Source organism: Micropterus dolomieu, linkage group LG06 (assembly GCF_021292245.1).
Source record: "Micropterus dolomieu isolate WLL.071019.BEF.003 ecotype Adirondacks linkage group LG06, ASM2129224v1, whole genome shotgun sequence".
Taxonomy (NCBI): Eukaryota; Metazoa; Chordata; class Actinopteri; order Centrarchiformes; family Centrarchidae; genus Micropterus; species Micropterus dolomieu.
Window position 1 is genome coordinate 17,894,397 of NC_060155.1, and position 21,593 is coordinate 17,915,989.

The 21,593-nt window shown below is 39.9% G+C and overlaps 2 protein-coding genes across 9 annotated transcripts; one reads left to right on the top strand and one right to left on the bottom strand.

Moving 5' to 3' along the window:
* The first annotated feature begins 1,847 nt into the window (after positions 1-1,847).
* Positions 1,848-5,758, top strand: sf3a2 (splicing factor 3a, subunit 2). The gene is made up of 8 exons (XM_046052973.1): positions 1,848-1,973; positions 2,807-3,100; positions 3,216-3,262; positions 3,469-3,578; positions 3,697-3,746; positions 4,315-4,455; positions 5,024-5,092; positions 5,191-5,758. The coding sequence occupies exons 2-8, from the start codon at positions 2,903-2,905 to the stop codon at positions 5,464-5,466; spliced, it is 891 nt and encodes a 296-aa protein (XP_045908929.1). The 5' UTR covers positions 1,848-1,973; positions 2,807-2,902; the 3' UTR covers positions 5,467-5,758.
* Positions 5,759-5,904: 146 nt separating this feature from the next.
* Positions 5,905-12,770, bottom strand: LOC123973100 (junctional sarcoplasmic reticulum protein 1). Of its 8 annotated transcripts, none has more exons than XM_046052976.1 (9): positions 12,645-12,770; positions 9,922-10,018; positions 9,235-9,329; positions 8,581-8,681; positions 7,569-7,597; positions 7,219-7,294; positions 6,978-7,112; positions 6,786-6,880; positions 5,905-6,705 (listed from the first exon to the last, which is right to left on the bottom strand). In XM_046052976.1, exons 3-9 carry the CDS (start codon positions 9,240-9,242, stop codon positions 6,319-6,321), a joined length of 831 nt encoding a protein of 276 aa, XP_045908932.1. In that variant the 5' UTR covers positions 9,243-9,329; positions 9,922-10,018; positions 12,645-12,770; the 3' UTR covers positions 5,905-6,318. The 8 variants fall into 8 exon arrangements, with proteins under 8 accessions (XP_045908932.1, XP_045908930.1, XP_045908936.1 ...); XM_046052974.1 differs by having other exon boundaries at positions 9,235-9,333; XM_046052980.1 differs by having other exon boundaries at positions 9,231-9,333.
* Positions 12,771-21,593: the final 8,823 nt, after the last annotated feature.

Consider the following 21,593-nt stretch of genomic DNA (forward strand, 5'->3'; position numbering starts at 1 on the left):
TTTGGTGCTTAACAATAAACATAAAATTATAAGAGCAATAAAGGCAGGTCAAGTAAATAAAAAAATGACAATAATATATGAAAAGATAAAAGAATAAGAAGAAAGGATATGTATGATATGGCTGCTGTTTAAATTACAGTTAGTTCAGGGATGTGCAAAATATTTATGTACTATATGTATTTTATACCACCACTTATGCAGCATGTTGTAGTGACATATAATGTGCTGTACTGTCCAAAACCACACAAGCGTTAAAGTATCTTAAAATTATATGGTACTTACAAATCCGAGAATACGGTATTCAAAAAACATTGCAGAGAATGGTAGCCCACAGGAGAGTATTGTCAATTAATATTCATAGTTATAATTAACATACGTTTTTAACATAAAATCACTAGACATGGTGGATGTAGAGCAGTTGGAATTTACTGTAGATTCTCAATTGTGAATACAAACAATATTCTTTACAAGAAAGAAACAGTATGGTGGCATAATAGTTAATATATTTAGTTTATTTTATTTGAGAGAAGGGACAGTGCAAATTAATAAAACAAAAACACGTTAAAAGAAAAAGAGAATTAGCCAAGAGGCTATTTTTCTTCCGTGTAGTCCATAGGTGTAGTCCCTGGCTAAGGTGTTACAAAGGCTTTGTGACGGTCCGATCAATCGCCAACACGTAAAGTGGTGGTAATGGTTTTGTTTTCTACAAATAACCACAAACACATTTTCTTTAGATGTTTATTCTTTTCACAAATGATAATACAATTTCCAATCTGAGTGCACGCATTTTGGTTGATATTAATTTGACTAGAATTGTTTAGTAATTTATACCTGTCCAATTGTTTCCCCACATACTGCTGCTGCTGAGTCATCTGCCTAAGGTCAGCTGGAGTTTGAAACTGCTTTTTATACTGCTCCACAGGAAGTGGAAGGAACCAACTCCTGGCAGTGGGCAGGGGGACTCTGAACTACAAAATCCTTAACAACACAGCAGCATGTTTATTTTGGGTCTTTTTAACTGTAGTAAGTTAAGTTTTATCCCCTTTGTGTCATTCAGTAGGTCGGATTTGTTATGTTAAGAGTTATGTTGTACTATTGTTATGTTGACCTGGGTTTACTTAAAGACCCACTTTAATTATGTTGATACTTTGTTGTCTAATATGGTTTAAGTACTTAAAAAACTTTTAATTGATTTAGTTGTCTGAATAAAGCCTATAATTTTCTAAACCTCCACCTTGTGTCCCTGCCTTTACTGCTTGGTCCCTGACAGGCTTCCTAAATACATCAAAGCAAAACCAATACAGGGCAAGCTGTTTAAAAATTGGAAAAGGACACTCTTTTTCAAACAGTAAAAGCAACAGTATATATGTTTATATACTATATACTTGTTTACTATACAAACAAGCACAACATATAGCCTAGAGCAGCAGCAAAAAGAGAGTTTAGTGCTGACATGTGTAGGATAAATCATCCATTGTTTAAATTGGTGTCTGAAAGATCAATAGGTGTTTGTCTGATGTGAACTGGAATTATACCTCTGACAAACCAGGCTCACTGACTAAAGGCAATGTAATTCTGCAATCTCCTCTTATAGACTCCCTTGTGACAAGATTATGTTTTTTGTTTTGTATAAATTTGTTGAGGCCATGAGAGAATAAAAATGTTGTGCATAGGGAAATAATGTCTACAATATTTGCAGCGAAGCCAAACGGCCTTCTATGGCTTTATTCTGCCATTTTCCTTTAGATTTATTTTGAAAAGCTGTTAGAGGGTTTTGTCTCATTGATAAAGAAAATCATTTAACCTTTAAGACAAGGGGGAGTGCAAAACTGTTGGCCATGTTATTGGGAAAACCAGTCGGGCCCTCGCTCCAATCCAGGAGGAGGCGGTAATGCGCCGGAAGCGGAAGAAAGAGCCACCTGAGCATGCGCACTACAAATATACGTTGGCATGATCCAAACGTTGAGGAGTTGGTGAGTGTTTTGAACAAAGAGAACTGTTTATAAGATATTGGCATGTGTGGTTATCGTTTTATCATGTAATTAATCAATATATTACTACATAAATAGAGCTAGTTAGGTTTTATGTGTTGTTTGATCACTCATATTTGTTAGAATCCATACTAGCTGGTAACAAACACCGTTAGCTTAGCATTAGCTAGCGTTACGTTAAGCTAACATAGCTAACATACTGCAGCTAGCTGGACTATGCAGAGATCACTCAATATAATAAATTTGTATTGTAGTGTGATAAAATTTAACTGATAACTGTGGTGAATTATCTCAGTCAATCAATATATAGTTGGCTAAATAGCTGTGTTGTTGCCTGTTTGCTTTATTTCCCAGAAGTTAGTAAAGAGGGGTCTGAGGAGTCATGTATTGTTTGTAAAGCACATGAAATCCAACTCAGACAATTTACAGAAATGCAGATGTCACTCTACATGAATTAAAGAAAACTTTTAAAAAAGGCTTAAAAGGAGTACAGTGTTTCGAGTTCTTGTGAAACAGTTAGTTACAGAAAAGTGACAAACTCGTTCCGGATGTAACTTAACGGTAGTTGTCTTTAACATGTCTTTGGAAATTAAGGGGCCACTTACTGTAGTTAATCATCTCCTCCAACTGTGTACACCATCAATACAGTTGGTATTAAATTATAGTATGAAGCGGTAACGTAACTCGACACGTGGTATTGTGTTGTACTGCAATCCAGGAATATATACCCTAACCCCTACGGTCAAAACAACAGTAAATATTGTTAATTATTTACATCCTTGGCAACAGTGTGTGTGTTGTTTTTCCCCCCTCAGATAATCAGGAAGGGATCTGCTTTTAGTACCGGTCCACTGTTGACTGGGTAAAACAAGTGTGAGTGTCTGCGTGATTGGGCCCATCACTTTGCAAAGATGGATTTCCAACATCGAGCTGGAGGCAAGACGGGGAGTGGTGGAGTGGCATCTGCCTCTGAGAGTAACCGTGATAGGCGAGAACGGTTACGTCAGTTGGCCCTAGAGACCATTGACATCAACAAAGACCCTTACTTTATGAAGAATCATTTAGGATCATACGAGTGCAAACTTTGCTTGACACTTCACAACAATGAGGTGAGGATGCACTTGAAATCGAGTCTATCAATCTTAGATTATATGAACTATTTATTGTTATCTAAGTATCTGGTTTGAAAGGAAAAATTACAAACTGCTCTCATCTGCGTTACAGGGCAGCTACTTGGCTCACACACAAGGAAAGAAACATCAGACCAACTTGTAAGTCCACATCATGTCTTTAGCATGTCACACATGGAAATTCTGCTGTTGCACATTGTCTCCTAGGTTTTGGTTTAGTTAAACTGGTGTTTTGAGTTATAAAGTGATAGAGTTAAATGATTTAAGCTGACCTGCAGGTATGCAACAACCCTCTGTGTCCTGTGTGTTAATTAACATTTGAAAACAATATATTTTGTTTGTTTCAGAGCACGGAGAGCAGCCAAGGAGGCAAAAGAAGCTCCCGCTCAGCCAGCTCCAGCGAAAGTGAAAGTTGAAGTCAAGAAGTTTGTCAAAATTGGTCGACCAGGATACAAAGGTAAGCTCGCTGTGTGTTATTTATAAGTGCAGGCATGATTTAGTTTATGCTGATAAGAGGTTTCACTGCAAATGCGTTGTGTATTAATGTTTGGTCCATGTATTTCTCTTCTTTATAGTAACCAAACAGAGGGACCCAGAGACCGGACAGCAGTCCTTACTTTTCCAGGTTAGTGTGACTGGTGGGATTCCCTGTGGATGATCTGTTTAGATTTGAGAGGAATTTGTCGTTCTGGGAACATCAAAAAACTAAGCAAATTAACATTAATGCCCCACTTAAGGGATGTGCTATAAAGTTATCCAGTTAGCTCAAATTAGTATTTTGAAAGCAGTCTTGGACCATCTCCAGCTTTTTGATCATCAAATGCTGGCAATAATAAGAAACAATGTAAGAAACTGAGTTTTGCTTTCTCAAACAACTGTCTAATAACAGCCAGTACTCATTGTTTATTGGCATCTCTTCTTTATGGAGGAACTTGCAAGCATGTGATTTGCAGCAGGGCAGATATTGTTGGCTTTTTATCCTACACAGTCTGTGTGCGGTTGGGTCACATACCTGCGATTTTGCCCATGTTAATGTGACAAATTTGGTCCTGCTAGTTAAATGTAGAAAGCAGCTGTATACTGAAATTGTCACCGATACCTTCAACCTATAAAATTGATTATTTTTTTTTAGCTGTTGAGGTTACTGATTTTCAAAGACAAATCTATAAACTACCTGTTTTTCTTTTCATCAGATTGACTACCCAGAGATCGCCGAAGGAATCGGACCCAGGCATCGTTTCATGTCTGCTTATGAACAGCGCATCGAGCCCCCTGATCGTCGCTGGCAGTACCTGCTTTTGGCTGCTGAACCATATGAAACTATTGCATTTAAGGTGACTAGGAGTTGCATTTCTGTTGTGCTCTTAAGCCTGATTTAAACTTCTGCATTGAGTCTACACCATAGCCTACAGCGAAAGGTACGCACGTAGTCCGTATTTAAAATTGTGGGTTGGTGTCTGCGTCATTCTGCAATAACACGGCCAAAACATTAGTTGGTAGTAGCTTTATAGAGTCCATGACTTCCAGTTTAGCCCTATGCTAACTTGAATGGGGGTAAAATGATAATCCTGCAGCTCTTCTAGAATTTTCAAATGCTAACATTTCGTTAGTGAAACGAGTCATTTTGTCGGGGTTGTGATGCTCAAAAAAATGTATCCACCGTCTCAGACGTTTGATTGACTTCAAAGCACTGAGCACCTTCAGTGGGCTTGGAGGAAATGCAATGCTACCAAGCTGACCAATGACAGTTCTTGCAGTCCGCGTCTTCTAGTTACATTTTTAGGGAGATGCACGTCTGGCTATGCTTAGGCTATGGTGTAGATTCGATGCAGAAATATAAATCAGGCTTTATACTGTTTTTCTTCTTGCAATGTCATAACATCAACCTCTTTGGTCTTTTAGGTCCCCAGTCGAGAAATTGATAAAGCAGAAAACCGATTCTGGACCCACTGGAACAGAGAAACTAAACAGGTACTAATAAGCTGATTATCAATTGTTACAACAAAGCCAACCTAGGTATGTCAGGAAGTATGTGGTTTAACCATTCATGTTTTTCCCCCCCCTCCCAGTTCTTCCTACAGTTCCACTTCAAAATGGAGAAATCTGTTTCCCAGTCCAGCGGTCCAGCACCACCTGCAGGTGTGAAGCGCCCCCCTCCTCTCATGAGTGGAGGTGGACCTCGTCCACCAAATGATAGTATGCCCCCTCCCCCGCCAGGAGGGATGCACGTCCCTCCTCTCCCACCTGGTGCCCCGGGTGCCCCCCATATGCCCCCTCAGATGCCCATGCCCCCCATGCCAATGAGGCCGCCTCCTCCTGAAGGCCTTACAATATCTAATAATTGATCCCCCTACCATTGTATCATGATTGATTTCTTTCATGGTATGCTGTCACACTGCCCTGCATAGTACATCTCCCTTTTAATATTGCAGCTACATTCAGTTTGATTATTTCAACACTTTATGTCAACATTTAGTGGAGTTTTATACATCTGTTTGGTTTATGTAAATGTGTAGGGTAGCCCATATGACTACACTGTTTTGTATAAATGCTTAGATTCTGGATATGAAGCTATGATTGAAAATGGCTCATCTTTTAAGATGCTGTTTTTGTAATAAAATTCTGTGGAGAAAAACATTTGTGTCTGGAAGACATCACACACAAAGATTTATTGATGTGTCTTGTGATTGTGTGAATGGGTGAAAGTAGAAAAAAAACAAACACTGTAGAAGTTGCTGATCAGGATAAAAACTTTATTGGGGAGAAGACCCTTTAACGTTTCTCTCTGAAGCAGCCCATGTGACATAACATGGGTCATGTTATTGACAAGCCCCAATCTCGATGATTAGTTCGCCTTCCTAACTAGATACTATTGACAGTTAACTGAGCTAGCAAGATTGATTATTAACAGTTTATTAAGGATGATGTAGATCTTTCAACACTAAAGGGAATCAAATCATCATATGGAGATTTAAAATCAAACAGTTGGCACAATAAATTCATTGAAAAAGGAGGTCCGTTACACATCACATCTGTCTAGCAAAGCAAAAAAAAAAACTGACATTGATGGTGTGTGGCCATTTAACTGGAAGCACACTATATTTGAATTCAATATCGCCACCTTTCAATGTTGAAATCAATCAATTCAGGTGAAAGTTGTTTAGAAATTGAATTTCTGTCTGCCACAATAGAAATAATCAACTCATCCCTTTTGTCTTTTTCTTCTCTTTATGTTCCTCCAGCTTTCTATCCTTCTTGTGCACTGCCTCCTCATGTCTTCCATCCTCATCAACATCTGCCATGTCGTCTGGCTCCTCCGTTTGATCTCTGTCTGTCTTGTCTTTGATTTCTTCATCCTTTGCTTTCTTGGTTCTCCTGTCCTTTAATTTCCCTTCTCTTTGCTTCATGAGTTTTTTGTCAGGTAGTGGCTTGTTTCTAATACCTCTTGGTGCTCGTGCTGTTGCCTTTCTCTTTGACTTTCCTCTTTTGACTTCATCAACATCATTAACATCTTCCTCCTCATCCTCTTCATCATCAAGATCTGGCAGCCACCAAAACATGACTTCCCATAGAGTTGTCTCAGGCTAGAGGGGGGAGAGCACATGAAGTAGATGACACAGTACAAACTGGTACATGTACAAGTGTCCCTTGTTAGTGTCTTTACCTCTGGTGGTTGTCTTCTGTGTCGTAATGTGCCCGGTCGTCTCACTGTTAGTCCAACTTCTTCTTCCTCTGCTATCCCCTGACCGCGCAGAGTTTCTGTTTTTAAAAAAAAAAAAAAAAAAGATCACTCAGCCTCAGCAGGCATGACATTTTTTATCTGTGGTCCTACTTATTTACTTGCTAGTTTACTTGCCATGAAGCCTCTGAAAACCTGAGGTAAGCACCAGGATGGTAATTGCCACAAACAGACAGCGGTTGAGGGTGACATTCTCCCACGGGGTTTCTATCTGGGTCAGGTTTTGGATGGACAAGGCTCTATGCAAGGGTGCTGTAGGAAATACAAAAAAGTGGAGGGGAACTTTTATTAAAATTCGGAACTGTAAGTAAACATTAAACACTGACAAGGGTCGAGGAGCAAGATGGGAATGACTCACTTGTTCTGGGGAAGCTGGGTTCCCTGGGTAAAGCCCTGGGTTCTGCTCTGGGTTGCTGTGGAACTGGAGCCATTTCCTATTGGAGAACAACGAGAACAACATGTAGCTTAGCATCCAAGGAAGGTTAAAATGAAGGGCAACTGGACGTGGGACTGGAGAAGCCTCTTTGATGAGAGGCGAAATGTCTTCGAGTATCTTCAACCAGGTCCTGTTGCCCTTGATTTTAACCTTCCTGAACTAACTATGACCTGGATGACTGAGAACCTTCACAGACATGTAGCTTAGAAGAAACGATATATTAGGGATGTGAAAACTGAAAAAATAATCCTGTTGGTTGTTTTCCAACTAACCTCTCTGACTTTCCTTGTAGCGAGCATTTCTGAAACAGACAGATGGAGATTTACTGAGCAGTGACATCATAAAACATAAACAACAAACAAAAGACCAAATAACCATTGCCTCAATCTGGAATTTATTTATCCACATTCATTTTATGTACAGTCACACATTCATATTGGCCAACATATGCTTCCTTTGATTAACCTATGATATACACAAAATACAGGTCTACTGTAACAAAGTTAATATTACAGACAGACATAACAGATTAACAAAGAGTCTACAGCCAAGGTAGTGTCTCTGTGAGGCTGTGCATTGAGCTAAATGCTAATATCACCCTACTAACATACTCAGAATGACAATGCTAACCAATATGTTCATCATCTTACTTTTTGTGCATTATCATGCTAACATTGGTAATTAGCACTAACCAAAGACGAGCTGAGGCTGATGGAAATTTCTATAGCTTTGCAGGTATTTTGTCATAAATGTAAGTATTGAACAATTAAAGTATTGGTCAAATTTAAAATTTTGACCTGATGATGGCGCTAGAGGAAAGATCATGGGATCATCAAAGTTTTTGCAACTCATTCTGAGGGGAACATGAAGTCTTAACCAAATGGTAATCCATCCAGTAGTTGTTGAGACCCAGAACCACTAATGCCAGCCTAATGGTGGCAACAGATGAAAGTCAGGTGATCATCAAAGTCTGGATTGGCCATGATGCTTTCAGTCTGGACCAAAGTGCTGGTAAATTATAAACACATTCTCCCACGTGGTCTTTTTAGACCTTTAAGAGGACTTTGTGTTTGGACAGAGTGAGACTCACCATCCATTCAGCACGGCTGAGGTGCATTATCAATGTGTTGCCTTTGACCAGGAGTCAGATTTCAGTGGCTCCCTGTGCTGCTGCTCCCAAGTATTTATAGAGTAGTACAATATATGTAGAATGGATGAAGGCTTTTATGTGCAGGCATTACAGATTGTGTGTGTGTGTGTGTGTGTGTTTGTGTATGTCACCACCTGGTCTGCGTATCTGTCGAACAGGCTTCTGTGGAGGAGGATCTGCTCTTGGTGACCCTAACTCCTCCTCAAATGTCTCATAGCTTTCTTCCATCCCTTCCCTGAGAGAGACAGAGGGAAGAAGATGGAAATGGCTCAAAACTGAATTTGCTTTAAACGTTATTTAGCAGATTTAGACGTGTTATTTTACACAAAGCTTTGGTTATGAACCTGGCTGTTGTCAGAGGCCTATGGATTGTTGGTATTTTTAGAAATGCTTTTCCTGCCAGCTGTTACCATACAAAAACAAGATGATTCAATGGATCACAATGTCATTGCAGTTGTTCTTATCACTATGTTTCACCGGCACGAAATTATACCAGTAAAAGGTTAAACTCTACTTAATGAATACTACTGAAGCCATTTCCTGACCTTCACATTTACAGATGAATGCTGTGAGGTCCTTATGTCTTACATGACATTTCTACACAGACATTGAGCTAATGCCCTAGCAGCCCTATAAATAGATAAAGCAATCCTGCTGGAGAGACAGATGGATACAGACTGCATATAAATACACAAAAAAAAAGGGCTGATGTTACCATTATACTGCTGGCTAGCCTCTCCTGTGATGAAGCCTAACCTTTGACCCTGATGAAATAAGGACCTACCTGCCTCGACATTTGGGGTCCCCCGGGCAGTGTTGTGGGAACCTTTGTCAATGAGCCTGTTGTTCCTCTGCTGAGATGGCAGCAGAGTCATGCTCTGAACTGTCTGACAGCCAAGCACAGGTGCCGGAGAATAAAAAAAACAAAAAGAATTGAGTGTCAGTCAGAGGCGTTGACTCAGGCAGGGTTGACATTAACATGCTCCATACAGCTGTCAAATTCCAAGAAAGGGCTGTGAGGGGAAGAAGGAGGCCACAGGTTAGATCAAGTTGGAAAAATGTAATCTTATTTGGTGTCACAGGAGTTTCAATTAATCAATCCCACAGATTTAGTGCTACTAGGGCAACACCCCTTTATTATATCTATTATCATATGGACACTCTTTCGAATTTCACCAGCAGAGAGCGCCACTGTTCTTGTAAACTGGAGTTTCAGGCTGCTCTGCTCTACAAATACACAGATTAACAAAAGAGCTCACACATTTCCTTTTAAGGAGCTGACCATCAGCCCTCTATATCAAACACTTAGGACACATATGACTATTTTGTTGCTTGTTTTTTTTTTATCAAATCATATTGTTTATGTTGCCATAGTGCATCTTTCTTTAGCAATCTTGGCTACTGAATGAAGCAAGTTTATACTGTGTGTGTGTGTGTGTGTGTGTGTGTGTTACGAAGCTGTCGGGCAAATTCACCTCTTTACATGATATGGAGGCCGCTAACAAGAAGCAGTGTAAACAGATGTAAAGATGATTGGGTTATATCAGGGTGAGGTGGTTGCAGGCCACCTTTCTGTGGGAGGGGAGAGGAAGTGTTAGTAAACAGACTTGTGGCGATGTTGGTGACTCATACCGTTGCTGGGACTCTGCCCAATTCCAGCTGACTCACACATTGCTACAGCCATCAGTAATCACTTTGAATTGGACATAAGCTCTGGAACCTTTGCTGTGGGCAGACTGACCAAGAGAAGTCTGGGGTCTCAAATGGTACCCAGAGCTACATCACATGTCATAATGTACAGGAACCGACAGCCAATCTTACCCTTATCAAGGGAGGAGGCTGATGCAGCTTATATACAGTCCGTCAATCAGTTATGTGACTTTTAAACCACCTACTGTTACTGAGTATGCAAGGCATTATCATCTCCTTAGAACAATTTTTATCCATGCCAGTGGCTCTACAGTGTTGGCTCATCCACCACTTTGGTCCAGACTGAAAAGTCTGAAGTTTGCTTCAAACATTTATGTTACACTCAAGATGATTCAAACAACTGGTGATCCTTTAATTTTTCATCTCACGCCATCATTAGGTCAAAATTTCAATTTGTCCAATATGACCACTGTTTAGTGGTTAGTGTTTAGCTTTAAGTAGCTAACATTAGCTTGCTCACATAATAACCTAAAATGGTTTACATGGTAAACACTATACCTGTAAAATATTAGCATGTTAGCATCATCACTGTGAGTCTGTTAGCATTTAGCTCAAATCACAGCTGTGCATAAGTAGGCTACAGCCTCATAGAGCTGCTAGCATGGCTGTAAACTTTTGTTTACATGCAAACTCATGTCACAAAGTATTACCCTTAATGGATAAAGAATTTAAAATAAATTACCATTCAAACATAACATTACAACTAAATACTGTTTACAAAAAAAAATAGCAAATTTGGCACTCTTTCACTGTCAAATCTCTTTCTTAAGACATTTTCCAAAACACAGAGCATTCATATCCCTATCTTGCTGTAATATTTATGAATAACCATAACTAATTACTATATAACTAACTAAAAAAGTCATTCTGCAGTTGACCTCAATACGTTCCTCTGAACATAAATTCCTGTTGTTCTCAATGAATACAAATTTTTTGGGAACAAATATAATCCAGTGGACACAAAAATGGCATCAAGTCTAGTTAGAGTTAAGTACTGTGCACAAGTACCCTCTATCAAAATCAAAGCCAACCTGTACCAGATATTAAACCTTTTATTCCATTTGTTTGAAATGCAAGTGTACGCATAATGCACGTGTGTGTATATGACTTGCTGCAGGATCTCATATTCCAGTATACAGAACACACACTGAACATTATAGTGGCATCATGTGTTCATTCAGTTCTATTCTTGCTTATAATGAGCTTGTCTGCAGACTTAATTGACCAAATGCACAATCTCACCCCACTGATTTGTCAGTGCTTATTAGTCCCAAGGATACAGCTTCACTATTAGTTAGAGTGCATCATCTGTGCCAACAGTTCTGATTGAAAGCGCTTTTGAATTAGATAAATTAATTCTTACAAGTCAAGTCTTCCAATATCATACTGAGCCCACAGAATGACAGATTTCCCTTTTTAAGGTCAGTATGTAATCTAAGCTCCTTCTATTTTACATCTCAGTATATGTCGAGGTAAAAGTGAACTGACAAAGTTTGGGTCAAAGTCTTTAAGAATGTTTCAAGGGCAACACAAGCCCCCTGTGGACACATTGTGCCCAATAAGGTAAGCAAACATTGCTCGCGGACATCTACGTTCCAAATTGAGGCACTGGAGGGATCCAAGCTGGTTTTGTCCCCTTTAGTCCTTACATAATGGGGACTGTGCTCAGAGGACACACTGAGCGTCCAGCACCCAGTGGGAGCTGCTGTACGCCCTCCCTCGCTGAGGAGTATGGTGGAGCGTGAAACAACATTAACTGTGTAGTCTGTCCAGGACTCACAGGCTTAAATGACTTACGGGGACTTGAATTAATATTGGATCTAATGATTGTGTTTTGATTTTAAAGGAAGAGCTGATGTGTCCAGACTATCTGTAGACATGAGTCTTTAACCTGTGTCAGACTAAAGGCTCCAGTATGCTTCATTTGGAAATGCTATACACACTTTTACTTTAGACGTGTTCAGATGATCTATAGTCTACTCTAATCCAAAGTAAACTGAACATAGTTCTTGAACCATTTGGAGTAAATGCATGGTTTTGGGCTTCTCTGAAAGATAACACTCTGGAGTGTCTCAAACAAAAGTCAGAATTATTGTAAGTGTTACTGGAATTGATTAATATAAGTTTAAACACACTAAAACTAATATAATTTTTGGTTCTACTTGAAAATGTTTTCTAACAAATGCATGCAGACAACTATAGCTTGATTATTAGCTGGAGGGGTCACAGCATAAAGTCCAAGTTTAAATGTTATACCAATGCCACCAATGAAAAATGACTATTTTACACAGGTTCGTCTTAACGTAACCGCCCTTTGGCTGCAAGTGGCTGCTGCTGCATCGATTAGTATTAGCCGGTAGCTTGACGCAGAATTTTTTTTGCTGGTAGATCATGAACTTCCTACTTAAAGCTGGATAACTTTATTTTCAGAATTACACTGGCTACACGAAGTGCTGGTCAACGGCATAATATGTTGGAATTGGCCTACCCACGAAATAAAAGGGGCTGGTCCTTCCTTACAGGGCGGGCTCTCGTTGGCTATTATATGCTGTGAAAGGGACATGTGAGCTCCTATTGGGTCGAATTTGGTGTCACTCGAAAGGGCAGAGTTCAGCGGCTAATTTGAATACAAGCTATGGTAGTTGTTTACATTCAAATCAGAGTTATTATGGTTACAATGACATACGAGCCACGTCTGCAGGCAAATATGAAACAATGCTGCAGCAGTCCCTGGGGATTTATTGATGGAATAATGTGTTTTGGACTAAATGTTTTTACTGGATTGCATCGTCTGGAGCACATAGAATTTTCTCTTTTGTCATGCAGATGGCTGTGTTTACATGCAAGCTTAGTAGCTGTTATGGTTTTATTCATATCTCTTTAACTTTTCTCATCCATGTTGGCTTTAAATTTAAGCATGAAAAGTCATTCTTGACCTTGGATTAAAATATTTCAATCTGAAAGCATCACAACTTTGTAGGCTTTTGAAACGTTGGCCTTGATTTGTGATTTTTTCGTCAAAGTATTAACAAAGAATTTGAAAGAAAGCTGTGTCATTTTAATGGTCAGCATTCAGAGATTTACATCGTGACTTTCACTCTGCAAATACATTGGACTTGTCCTGAAGAATTTGAGATATTACACTTGTACTGACAAACAAAGACTTGGAATCAGAGATTAACTTTGAAGGGACTAGACCCATACTGGGTCAGCATGGTGGATAAATGGTAGAGATGGAGAGAAGGCTGCTAAGCTGCCTAACAGAAGTAGGCAAAACAAGCAGCTGTCACCCTGAGAGTAAGTCAGTGGGACTGAACTAGCAACCCTCATCTACCGGACAGCCACACAGGACAAATTTCTCTGTCTGTTAAACATCCTCCTTCTCAGATGTGCTGACAGTGTAAAACCTGTATTTGAAGAGGAATGACACTGGATCAACAAGGATTCACACATGTGTTTCAGTGCTGCTTGCCTTTCACTTTGAATTTCAAACCAAAGCCTTCATGTTCTCTTGGAGCCACTGTGGGACTTGTGTGTTTCTCTGTATCTCTTCAGGCAGCTCGCTCAGCCTTTGATCTTCGCAGAACACAACATGCAATGGACCGGATCATGAGTGTGAGTCCTTTTGGGTTCACGGGGGAGTGCTCTGCTGTAAATCCGGACCATGCCCTCAGGCAGATAAATGTTGAAATGTCCAAACAATGTGATAATCTGTCCCTCATTTTCCCCATCACGGGATGGGGAAAGCAGAGGTGTAACGTCTAGAGAGATTCGTCTGAGAAAGGAGCTGGAGTGATATGCTGACCCAGAGGACTGCTGGGACATGCTAGCGAGTGACTCTGGCACAGGGAATGGGGATGATCCGAGAAGAAGATTAGCAGAAAAAGATTTTTCATCATGTGCAGGCTAAATGCCTTTCACCCCATTGATCTTTTTTCTCCAAATAGCCTTATTTCATCATTATGGGATGTGGATGAGTGAAGTGAAAAGCAAAGAAGAGTAATTTTTTAGAGACACTAGATTTCTTAAAAGGCAAGTGAAATCCAGTTGGTAATGTTTGATCGGGAACATTAAGTTAAACGTCTAAACATCTCCCTGTTGCAGAGCCCATTGTCTATTTTTTTATGTAACTTTAATGCCAAGGTGTTATGACACTGATCTTTTTCGTTTTAGCCTACTCTCAGGTTATCTTTCCTTCTCTCTGGTTTTCTCTTTTTCTCCCAGTTTTCAGCTTTTAAACATGGTTTGTTTCTCTAGAGATGCATGATTAAGTGATGGGCTCTTTTTTTAAGAAACCAACCACTTTGCTTTCACCGTCAAACACCTAAGCATTGCTTGGCCTTAATATGAACAGTTTTCTCGTCCCTCCCTCTCCTCCTCTCTGTCTCTCATTGCGTCTGAAGGCCATTTTATTGATAGGGTAATTTGCACTGAGATTGTACTGCGGTCTCCCGGGCTCTATGTGTATTAATTACCATCTATTCATCTGGGGGTGTTCAGCCTTTCAGCGTGCTCCAGAGTGGTTCCAGGCCAATGCTTCACAGCTTCTGTCACAGCCCTAATGCTCCGGCAGAAGTGTGTGTGCCTGTGAGAGAAGAGGAATGTAATACCTCATCCACCGAGGAAGAGTGTGGTTTATTACTGCTGCCCAGCGATGGCCACATTAGATTCACAATACACGTGTGAGTCTGGACATGTAAAAGTGTGAGCTTTGATCAGGATATTTCATAAGACGCTCTTTTGTCTTCATTGAGGTCATCAGGCCCGCTGCCATCCCCCACACAACCATGCACATTCTTGTATATTAGTTGTTCGCACGCAGGCCTATAATCAGTAATTGATAAACTCATTATGAATTTGCAGGATATGAATATGCAGGATAAGCGGTTGACGATGGATGGATGGCTTATGAATTTGTGAAACTGCTAATCAAATCTTTCATTTGTACATAGTGACAGTGAGACAGGAAGAGAGGAGAGAAAAAGAGGAGAGGGTGATTTTTATTTTGCAAAGACTGATAAATAAATAAACATACACGTGAAAGAAGAGGCGGAGGGATATGAAAAACATACATATCTGATTATCCCACGCAATCAACTTCTCTGCTTTCTATTTGCTCTCTTATACCCTCTCTGACTTTCAGTGGAGATGTACTTTGAGTTGGATGTCCAACAGCAGCACAGTTAAATCTCTCTCTTGCAGAATCCAAGCCCAATTCCATCATGCTAAAAAGAGTTGCCTCTCCTTTGCTATTTTGCTTTTACTGTATATGGTGGCTGTTAAGAGGGATGACTGCTGCATGACAACACCCTAAACCCTCAGATTACTCATCCATCAGCCTCTGTCAAATCAAGGAGCCTACATGCACTTAGTTTCCCTCTGCCCGTCTCAGCAGTGTTCAACCTGTGCATTAGGAATATAATCCTCTAAGGCTTTATTGGCAAGATTTTGTAAGTGGAAGGAGACAAGTGTGACAAAATATCCCACCAAGTGGTGGGCTTGTGACTTAAATGTTTTATAGTAAAATACTTCAGATTTTAAAAGAGTAAAAGTTACTGCATGTCTACTGTTGATTCTCACATTTCCATTTCCAGAAATCAAATTAACCAGCACACAGATTTGATAATAAATTCTGACCTTGCAAACATGTATGAGCTTGAGGTTCACAGTCTATACTTGATCTTGAAAATAGCAGTTGTCAACAAATTCCCTTTCCCCCCTTTCTTTAAAGTCATTAAAAATACATTTTGGACATCTATAATTTCATGACAACTGGGAAAACTTATCGTCTACTTATGAAGGTCATGCAATATGACTGAAAGCTCCAGAACAGCTGTATGAGCTTGTTTCTCTAGGGAGGTCTGGTGGAGCGATGTGATCTTTTCATTTGATGTTTGATTCACTTCAAGCCTTGAAAAATCTATATATTAAAAGACTGTAAACTACATCAGAGAGGGTGCAATCAGAAGGGTAACAGTGTCTTGACATAACATGCGGGTATACACAGAAGTTAGTTAACATTATTGCCATAGTGTTGAGCAGGATTTAAGCAGATTTGGATCAATACAAAAGCCTAGAGATTTTGAACCCATAAAAATGAAAACATTCTGATGCAACCAGGTACAGAGCTTTTGTCAAACCATAATCAAGTAAACCTATTCATGACCATTAAAAATGCTGAAGCAGTGCAAGTATACACACAGTACACAATACATACTAATTATAAACTCCTTAAGTCAAACTCTAATCACATTATAAAAACAGTATCAAAATGTCTTCCAAATCCAGAAGATAAACATCTGGATGTTCCTTGATATTTATATTTATTTATTTTTTATTTATTACTTTTGTCTTTCTTTTCTTTTCATCTTTTATTGTGAGGTGCTATGTGATATGTACTGCCACACTGAGACATATGTACTGTACCTATTATTACTGAGTATTACTACTAACTATTTTTACCAATGTAACCCATGTGATCCCTTTCAAACAACACATTCCGTAAAACATGGGGTTTTGTAGGAGACAAAGGCTTGATGGTCTGATTGTGCAGCTTTATTTGTGTTCTCAATCATAACGTGTTTTTCACAACCTTGCAGATGGATTTTGAAACTAACATTGTACCCATTTTCTTTTCTTCTCCCGAGATATTTCACCCTCCCTGCCCCTCAATGCCTCTTTCTTCCTCCGCCGTGTTTGTGTGTGAGCAGTCTTTTAGCCGGCCCCTGGTTGTCAACTGATTGTAGATAATTACAGATTTGACTGCAGCTTTCACAGGCAGTCCTTTCTGGAGGCACCACAGAGGGAGAATATGCCAAGCGGAGGCCCTTTACTGCCTCTGTGGATAACTACAGACACAAAGGCAGACTGAATATAATGATTATGATGTGATGGAGGTGCTGTCAGGTATTCGCACATAAAGCTGACCTGTATGTATTCTGTGAAATCCTCAGTATCTAAACATCTATTTTTTAATCTATTTCAAGACCTAAAAATTAAGGAAATATACTGTAGCAAATATGCAATAATGTTATCTTCCTAAACATGAAGTGCTGCAACTCTGTTCTGCAGCAATTTAGAAAATAAGTCCCCCCTTTTCGAGATCAAAGTACTTTTCAAATAGAAATTTTACCAAATCTTGTTTAGCCTTTGAATTTCGACAAAAAATATTTGCACTTAGAATGAATGTCTCCATTTTTTATTGAGGTATAAACTAGACACAATTTGGTGGCAGTTTCAGTGGAAATTGAGTTCTTCTCTGCGTAGTTATGTAGAGACTGGTCTGTTCTCTCACATATTATGAGACTAATCCTGGTTTGAAGGACTGTAATTGTTCTCGAGCTGTCGTACATTAGCTACATGCCTCTCAGCTCAGTGCTATATCCAGAACAGTAGGAATGAGTCAGACGCTTTATGATGACAGCTCTCCCCATCTTTCTCTGTCTCTCTCTCTCTTTCTCTCACGGCCTTCCTGACACTCTTTTCTTATCCCCTTCTTTTTCTTTTCCCTGCTCATTGCGTCTTCCCTCCCTCCTTGCCTCCCGCCTTCGCCGTCTCCTGCTTACATAAGCTGTGTTGTGCACAGTGACAGTGGAGACCTGAGGACTCATCACAGCTCTCACTCAAAAGGAACCCCTCTTCTGTCTGTCTCCTTGTTTCACTGGGAGTCATGACAGCTGCACACTTGACCGCAGGCGAAAGTGGATAATAGCAAGAGAGATCAAAGCAGAAAAAGATTACACACACACACACACATGCACTTTCTTCATCTTGTGTGCATCTGTCTCCCACATACACTCCTTCTCTCTGACTCTCACTTGACATACATAAGGTACATCACTTTCAAAGTGGACCCAAAAGTTCAAAGCCATAACTTGTTTTTCTGTGTGTATTTTGATTATATTCAGCAAATTATTTATTAGACTGTTTCAGACATCCCCATGATGAAAGGACAGGGTTGACAGAAGCAAGACAGGAATAAGGACATGTCTACCGGTACTTAAGGATCAACTAAGAGGAACCCAGACTCTTCTGCAAATTTAACAGTCTGAGTTTAAAGAAAAACTAAATGTTAAATGGATGGTTACAAACCATTGTTGCATCGTAACTACAAAAAGACACATTCAATTTTTTCTCGAGTTTTGCCGAACCATACTGGCATTCAAGTGGCTTTAATACAGTAGTGTTGTGGACATCTTCTCAGTACCTTTATACTATTAACATCAGCTCTTGGCTTCTCTCAGTCTCACATGACTCTTACATATGTACAGTAACTCTGAACACTGACTGCACTATAGCAACTATTCAATGCAACAACAGACAACAGCAAAACACATTACTAACTACAATTCAATTTTACAAAAATTGCATTCAAACTTAATTCAAAAAAGTGATAGGGGTCATCAAAAACTGGAAGTGGAGCGATCCCACAATAAACAACTAAAACTGTGCTCAGAGAGCCAAGGTGTTATGGTGCAATTGTAAATATTTTGTAAATACAGAGTACCAATAAAATACTTACTTAAGTGTGAACGAGGAGCTGCTTATAATAATGAATCTTTCTCTCACATTGTCAGCGTACTATCACTTACAAGTAACAGTAACAAATTTGTTGCCCCCTTCTCTTCCTCTGTAGGTAACCAGTAAGTGTTTCATTGGTACCCCATATACAGTATACTGAATAATTACACTTTCATTTGCAGGTTGTAATCTAAAGTGTTACCAAGTGAGATGTAAATAAGTGCTAACATGCAATCTCAGGGTATACTGTCTTTTAGCCTGTGGCGGAGGATGGGCACCAATGCTGCTGTCCTGACTTCACAAGGAAGTTAATGCCACCACTATGGGGCCAGAACAGAAATGAACCTTGACCAAGATGAGCAGCATGAACGTTCTTGGAGTGACACGGTGGCCAATTGTCCAGTGGAGGGCAATGGCTACACTGTAGTGTAATATACTGCATATACAATGAGAACACTGAGAAACAAAGGACAGATTCAAAATGTTTTTACTGTAAGTCTATCTCATTGCAGCTCTCACATGCCCATACAGACATTGAACAAGTTAATGATGTTATACTGGCAGTGAAGCGATCCCTCCAATGTAAAAAAAACCAAAAACAAAATCCAACATCACCTCTCAGCCAGTATGGAGAGGAGGGATGATTACAACAACCACTATCTTTTTCAGTGTGAGCATGTGAGAATTTTCAGAAAAAAACCTGAACCTATCATATAATTGCATGTTGTCTTTTTCCCAGACACTATAACACTGTTCTTTTTGTAATAACCTTATAAAACAATTTATAATCTAAGTAATCAAAAAACTTTCTTGTGCACTAGCTGACTCAGCTCAGATATTGAGATGTTAAGCAACAGAGCTCACAACAGGCTATCAAAATTACAAAACAGATGCTTTTGTGTGTGCCATGATATGGTGGATGTGTTTCCCTTCTTGCTGCTTTATCACTGGACTCAGTTTGTATTTATGGGCTGTGAAATGAGGCGGTCAGAGGAAAAGCAGGAGACAGAAGAACTATGGAGGGAAAGATGGCAGTAAGTATACGGTTATTGAACTGAACTGTGCCCCTGTTCTCCTTCAGGCTCGTGTTTTCGGTAGAGGTAGAGCACACACACACACACACACGCACGCACGCACGCACGCACGCACACACACACACACACACACACACACACACACACACACACACACACACACAAATAGGCAAGCCTCGCTTTTTGTTTATCTCACCACTGCAGGCACTCAAGACAAACACGTCTGATTTCACATGCAGGCTCACATGTGTGATTATTATGCCCACTGAAGGTTTGCTGGCACCTGACGGCAGCTTCATTATTGCCTTTTTGTTGACTGTACAAGAATGCTTTTAGCCAAATTTTTAGCCGCTGTTCAGCTGAGAATATTTATTTTTGCATCCGTGAACAGTTGCATAGATGAGTAGGATGTGCTGCCGTCTCCTTTCATTCACCCCCATGGGCTTTTTGCGTGATTGTGACCCTGTCATGCCATCAAAGATCATCTAAAAGTTGGGTGATTATTGCTTCTTTAGTCATCTGGAGTTGTGCTTTTATCTCTGCATATTTTACATTTACAGTAATCAAGGGAGCCAGATATACAGGTAAGTTCAACAGCAACTGCAATAACAGTCCAAGTGGGATCGATACAGGAGGGAGATGTATGACAGGCTGTTTGCATGTATAATGAAATGTCTGCTTGATTGTGTATTTCTGTGTGTGTGTGTCTGTTCCTGTAGACCTGCAGCTGCTGATAAGAGGGTGATCAACGGATGCCTCATAATAAAACAAGACTGTTTCCATTTCAGCTGTGCGTAGGAGTCCCACACCAGGTGCCAAAATAAAATAACATTACCATTTATTTTCTTATTGCAGTCAGAGTGCAGTAATTAATTCAAACCTGAGCCTCATTTATCAGTGTTTTCTGTTCTGTATGCATGAAATGCCATGTCACTTGACCAAGAGCTTGTTAATTTCTTAATATATCCCAAGATAATTGGTGCCCACTGTGAAAGTAAACAGAGCTCAGACTTAGCACTATTTGTGCCAGAGCTATCAACCTCTCTGCAGATGTGATGCATTATAAAACAAACAGTGTTTTTCTGCCATTGCTTTGGCAAGGCTTGTGCCGAGACAATAATTCACTGTGTATGTGCTCTCTTTAACAATGAGGCCTGTATATGCTGTGGCTTGCTGTTCTGCCGTGGCCTTGGTCTCAGGTGTTAGGCGGTCATGCCAGGCAAAAAGCAGTCCGGCCTGCATCAGCGCACATCATCTATCCCCCTCAGTCTCATTTTCCTCTGGGAGACAGAGGTCTCGTAACTCACCCTTCTCCATCAGCCCCAATGATTGTCTTATTATGTCCTGCACAGACAAAGAGTGGGCCATGCATCACTGCACACACCATTGCTTCCACACACATAAACACTTATGAACTCTTGTGTACACACACACACACACACACACACAGTGACTACACAAACATACACATCAAGAAATCTAAAAGGATAACACCTTTTTTGTCTCTGTCAGTTGTAATAGCCTGGTGGAACACTGGTGGGCATTACACACACTTGAATGTGAACACACATTGGTGCACACACAGGAGAAGAAGCCATGAGCATCTCAGAGACAATGAACAATGAAACAGTGCTGATGCTGGGACACAAAATCCTCATAGTTACAAAAGTCACCTTGATGGTAAATATTATTTTAAAGGGGTACTCCACCAATTTTAAATGGCAATATCTGTTTGCAAGTCATGGTTAGTGCTTTTGAATCTTATAATGTCCTCTGATGCTCTGGAGGGAGCTTTATCAAGTTGGAGAAAATATCCCTCAGGATGTCATAGTGACATCAGAGATTTGGAGAGCTCAAATTTATAAAAGAAAAGATGAGAGGAG

What these genes read in the sequence shown, in the direction of transcription:
- sf3a2 (XM_046052973.1), top strand. Translation starts at nt 2,903, where the DNA reads ATGGATTTCCAACATCGAGCTGGAGGCAAGACGGGGAGTGGTGGAGTG. An exon ending in TGGTCGACCAGGATACAAAG is followed by an intron (nt 3,579 to 3,696) that starts GTAAGCTCGCTG and finishes TCTTCTTTATAG; the next exon opens with TAACCAAACAGAGGGACCCA. An exon ending in ATGAAACTATTGCATTTAAG is followed by an intron (nt 4,456 to 5,023) that starts GTGACTAGGAGT and finishes TTGGTCTTTTAG; the next exon opens with GTCCCCAGTCGAGAAATTGA.
- LOC123973100 (XM_046052976.1), bottom strand. An exon ending in TCGACAGATACGCAGACCAG is followed by an intron (nt 7,598 to 8,580) that starts GTGGTGACATAC and finishes TGTCTGTTTCAG; the next exon opens with AAATGCTCGCTACAAGGAAA. An exon ending in CTACAAGGAAAGTCAGAGAG is followed by an intron (nt 7,295 to 7,568) that starts GTTAGTTGGAAA and finishes GTTCTCCAATAG; the next exon opens with GAAATGGCTCCAGTTCCACA.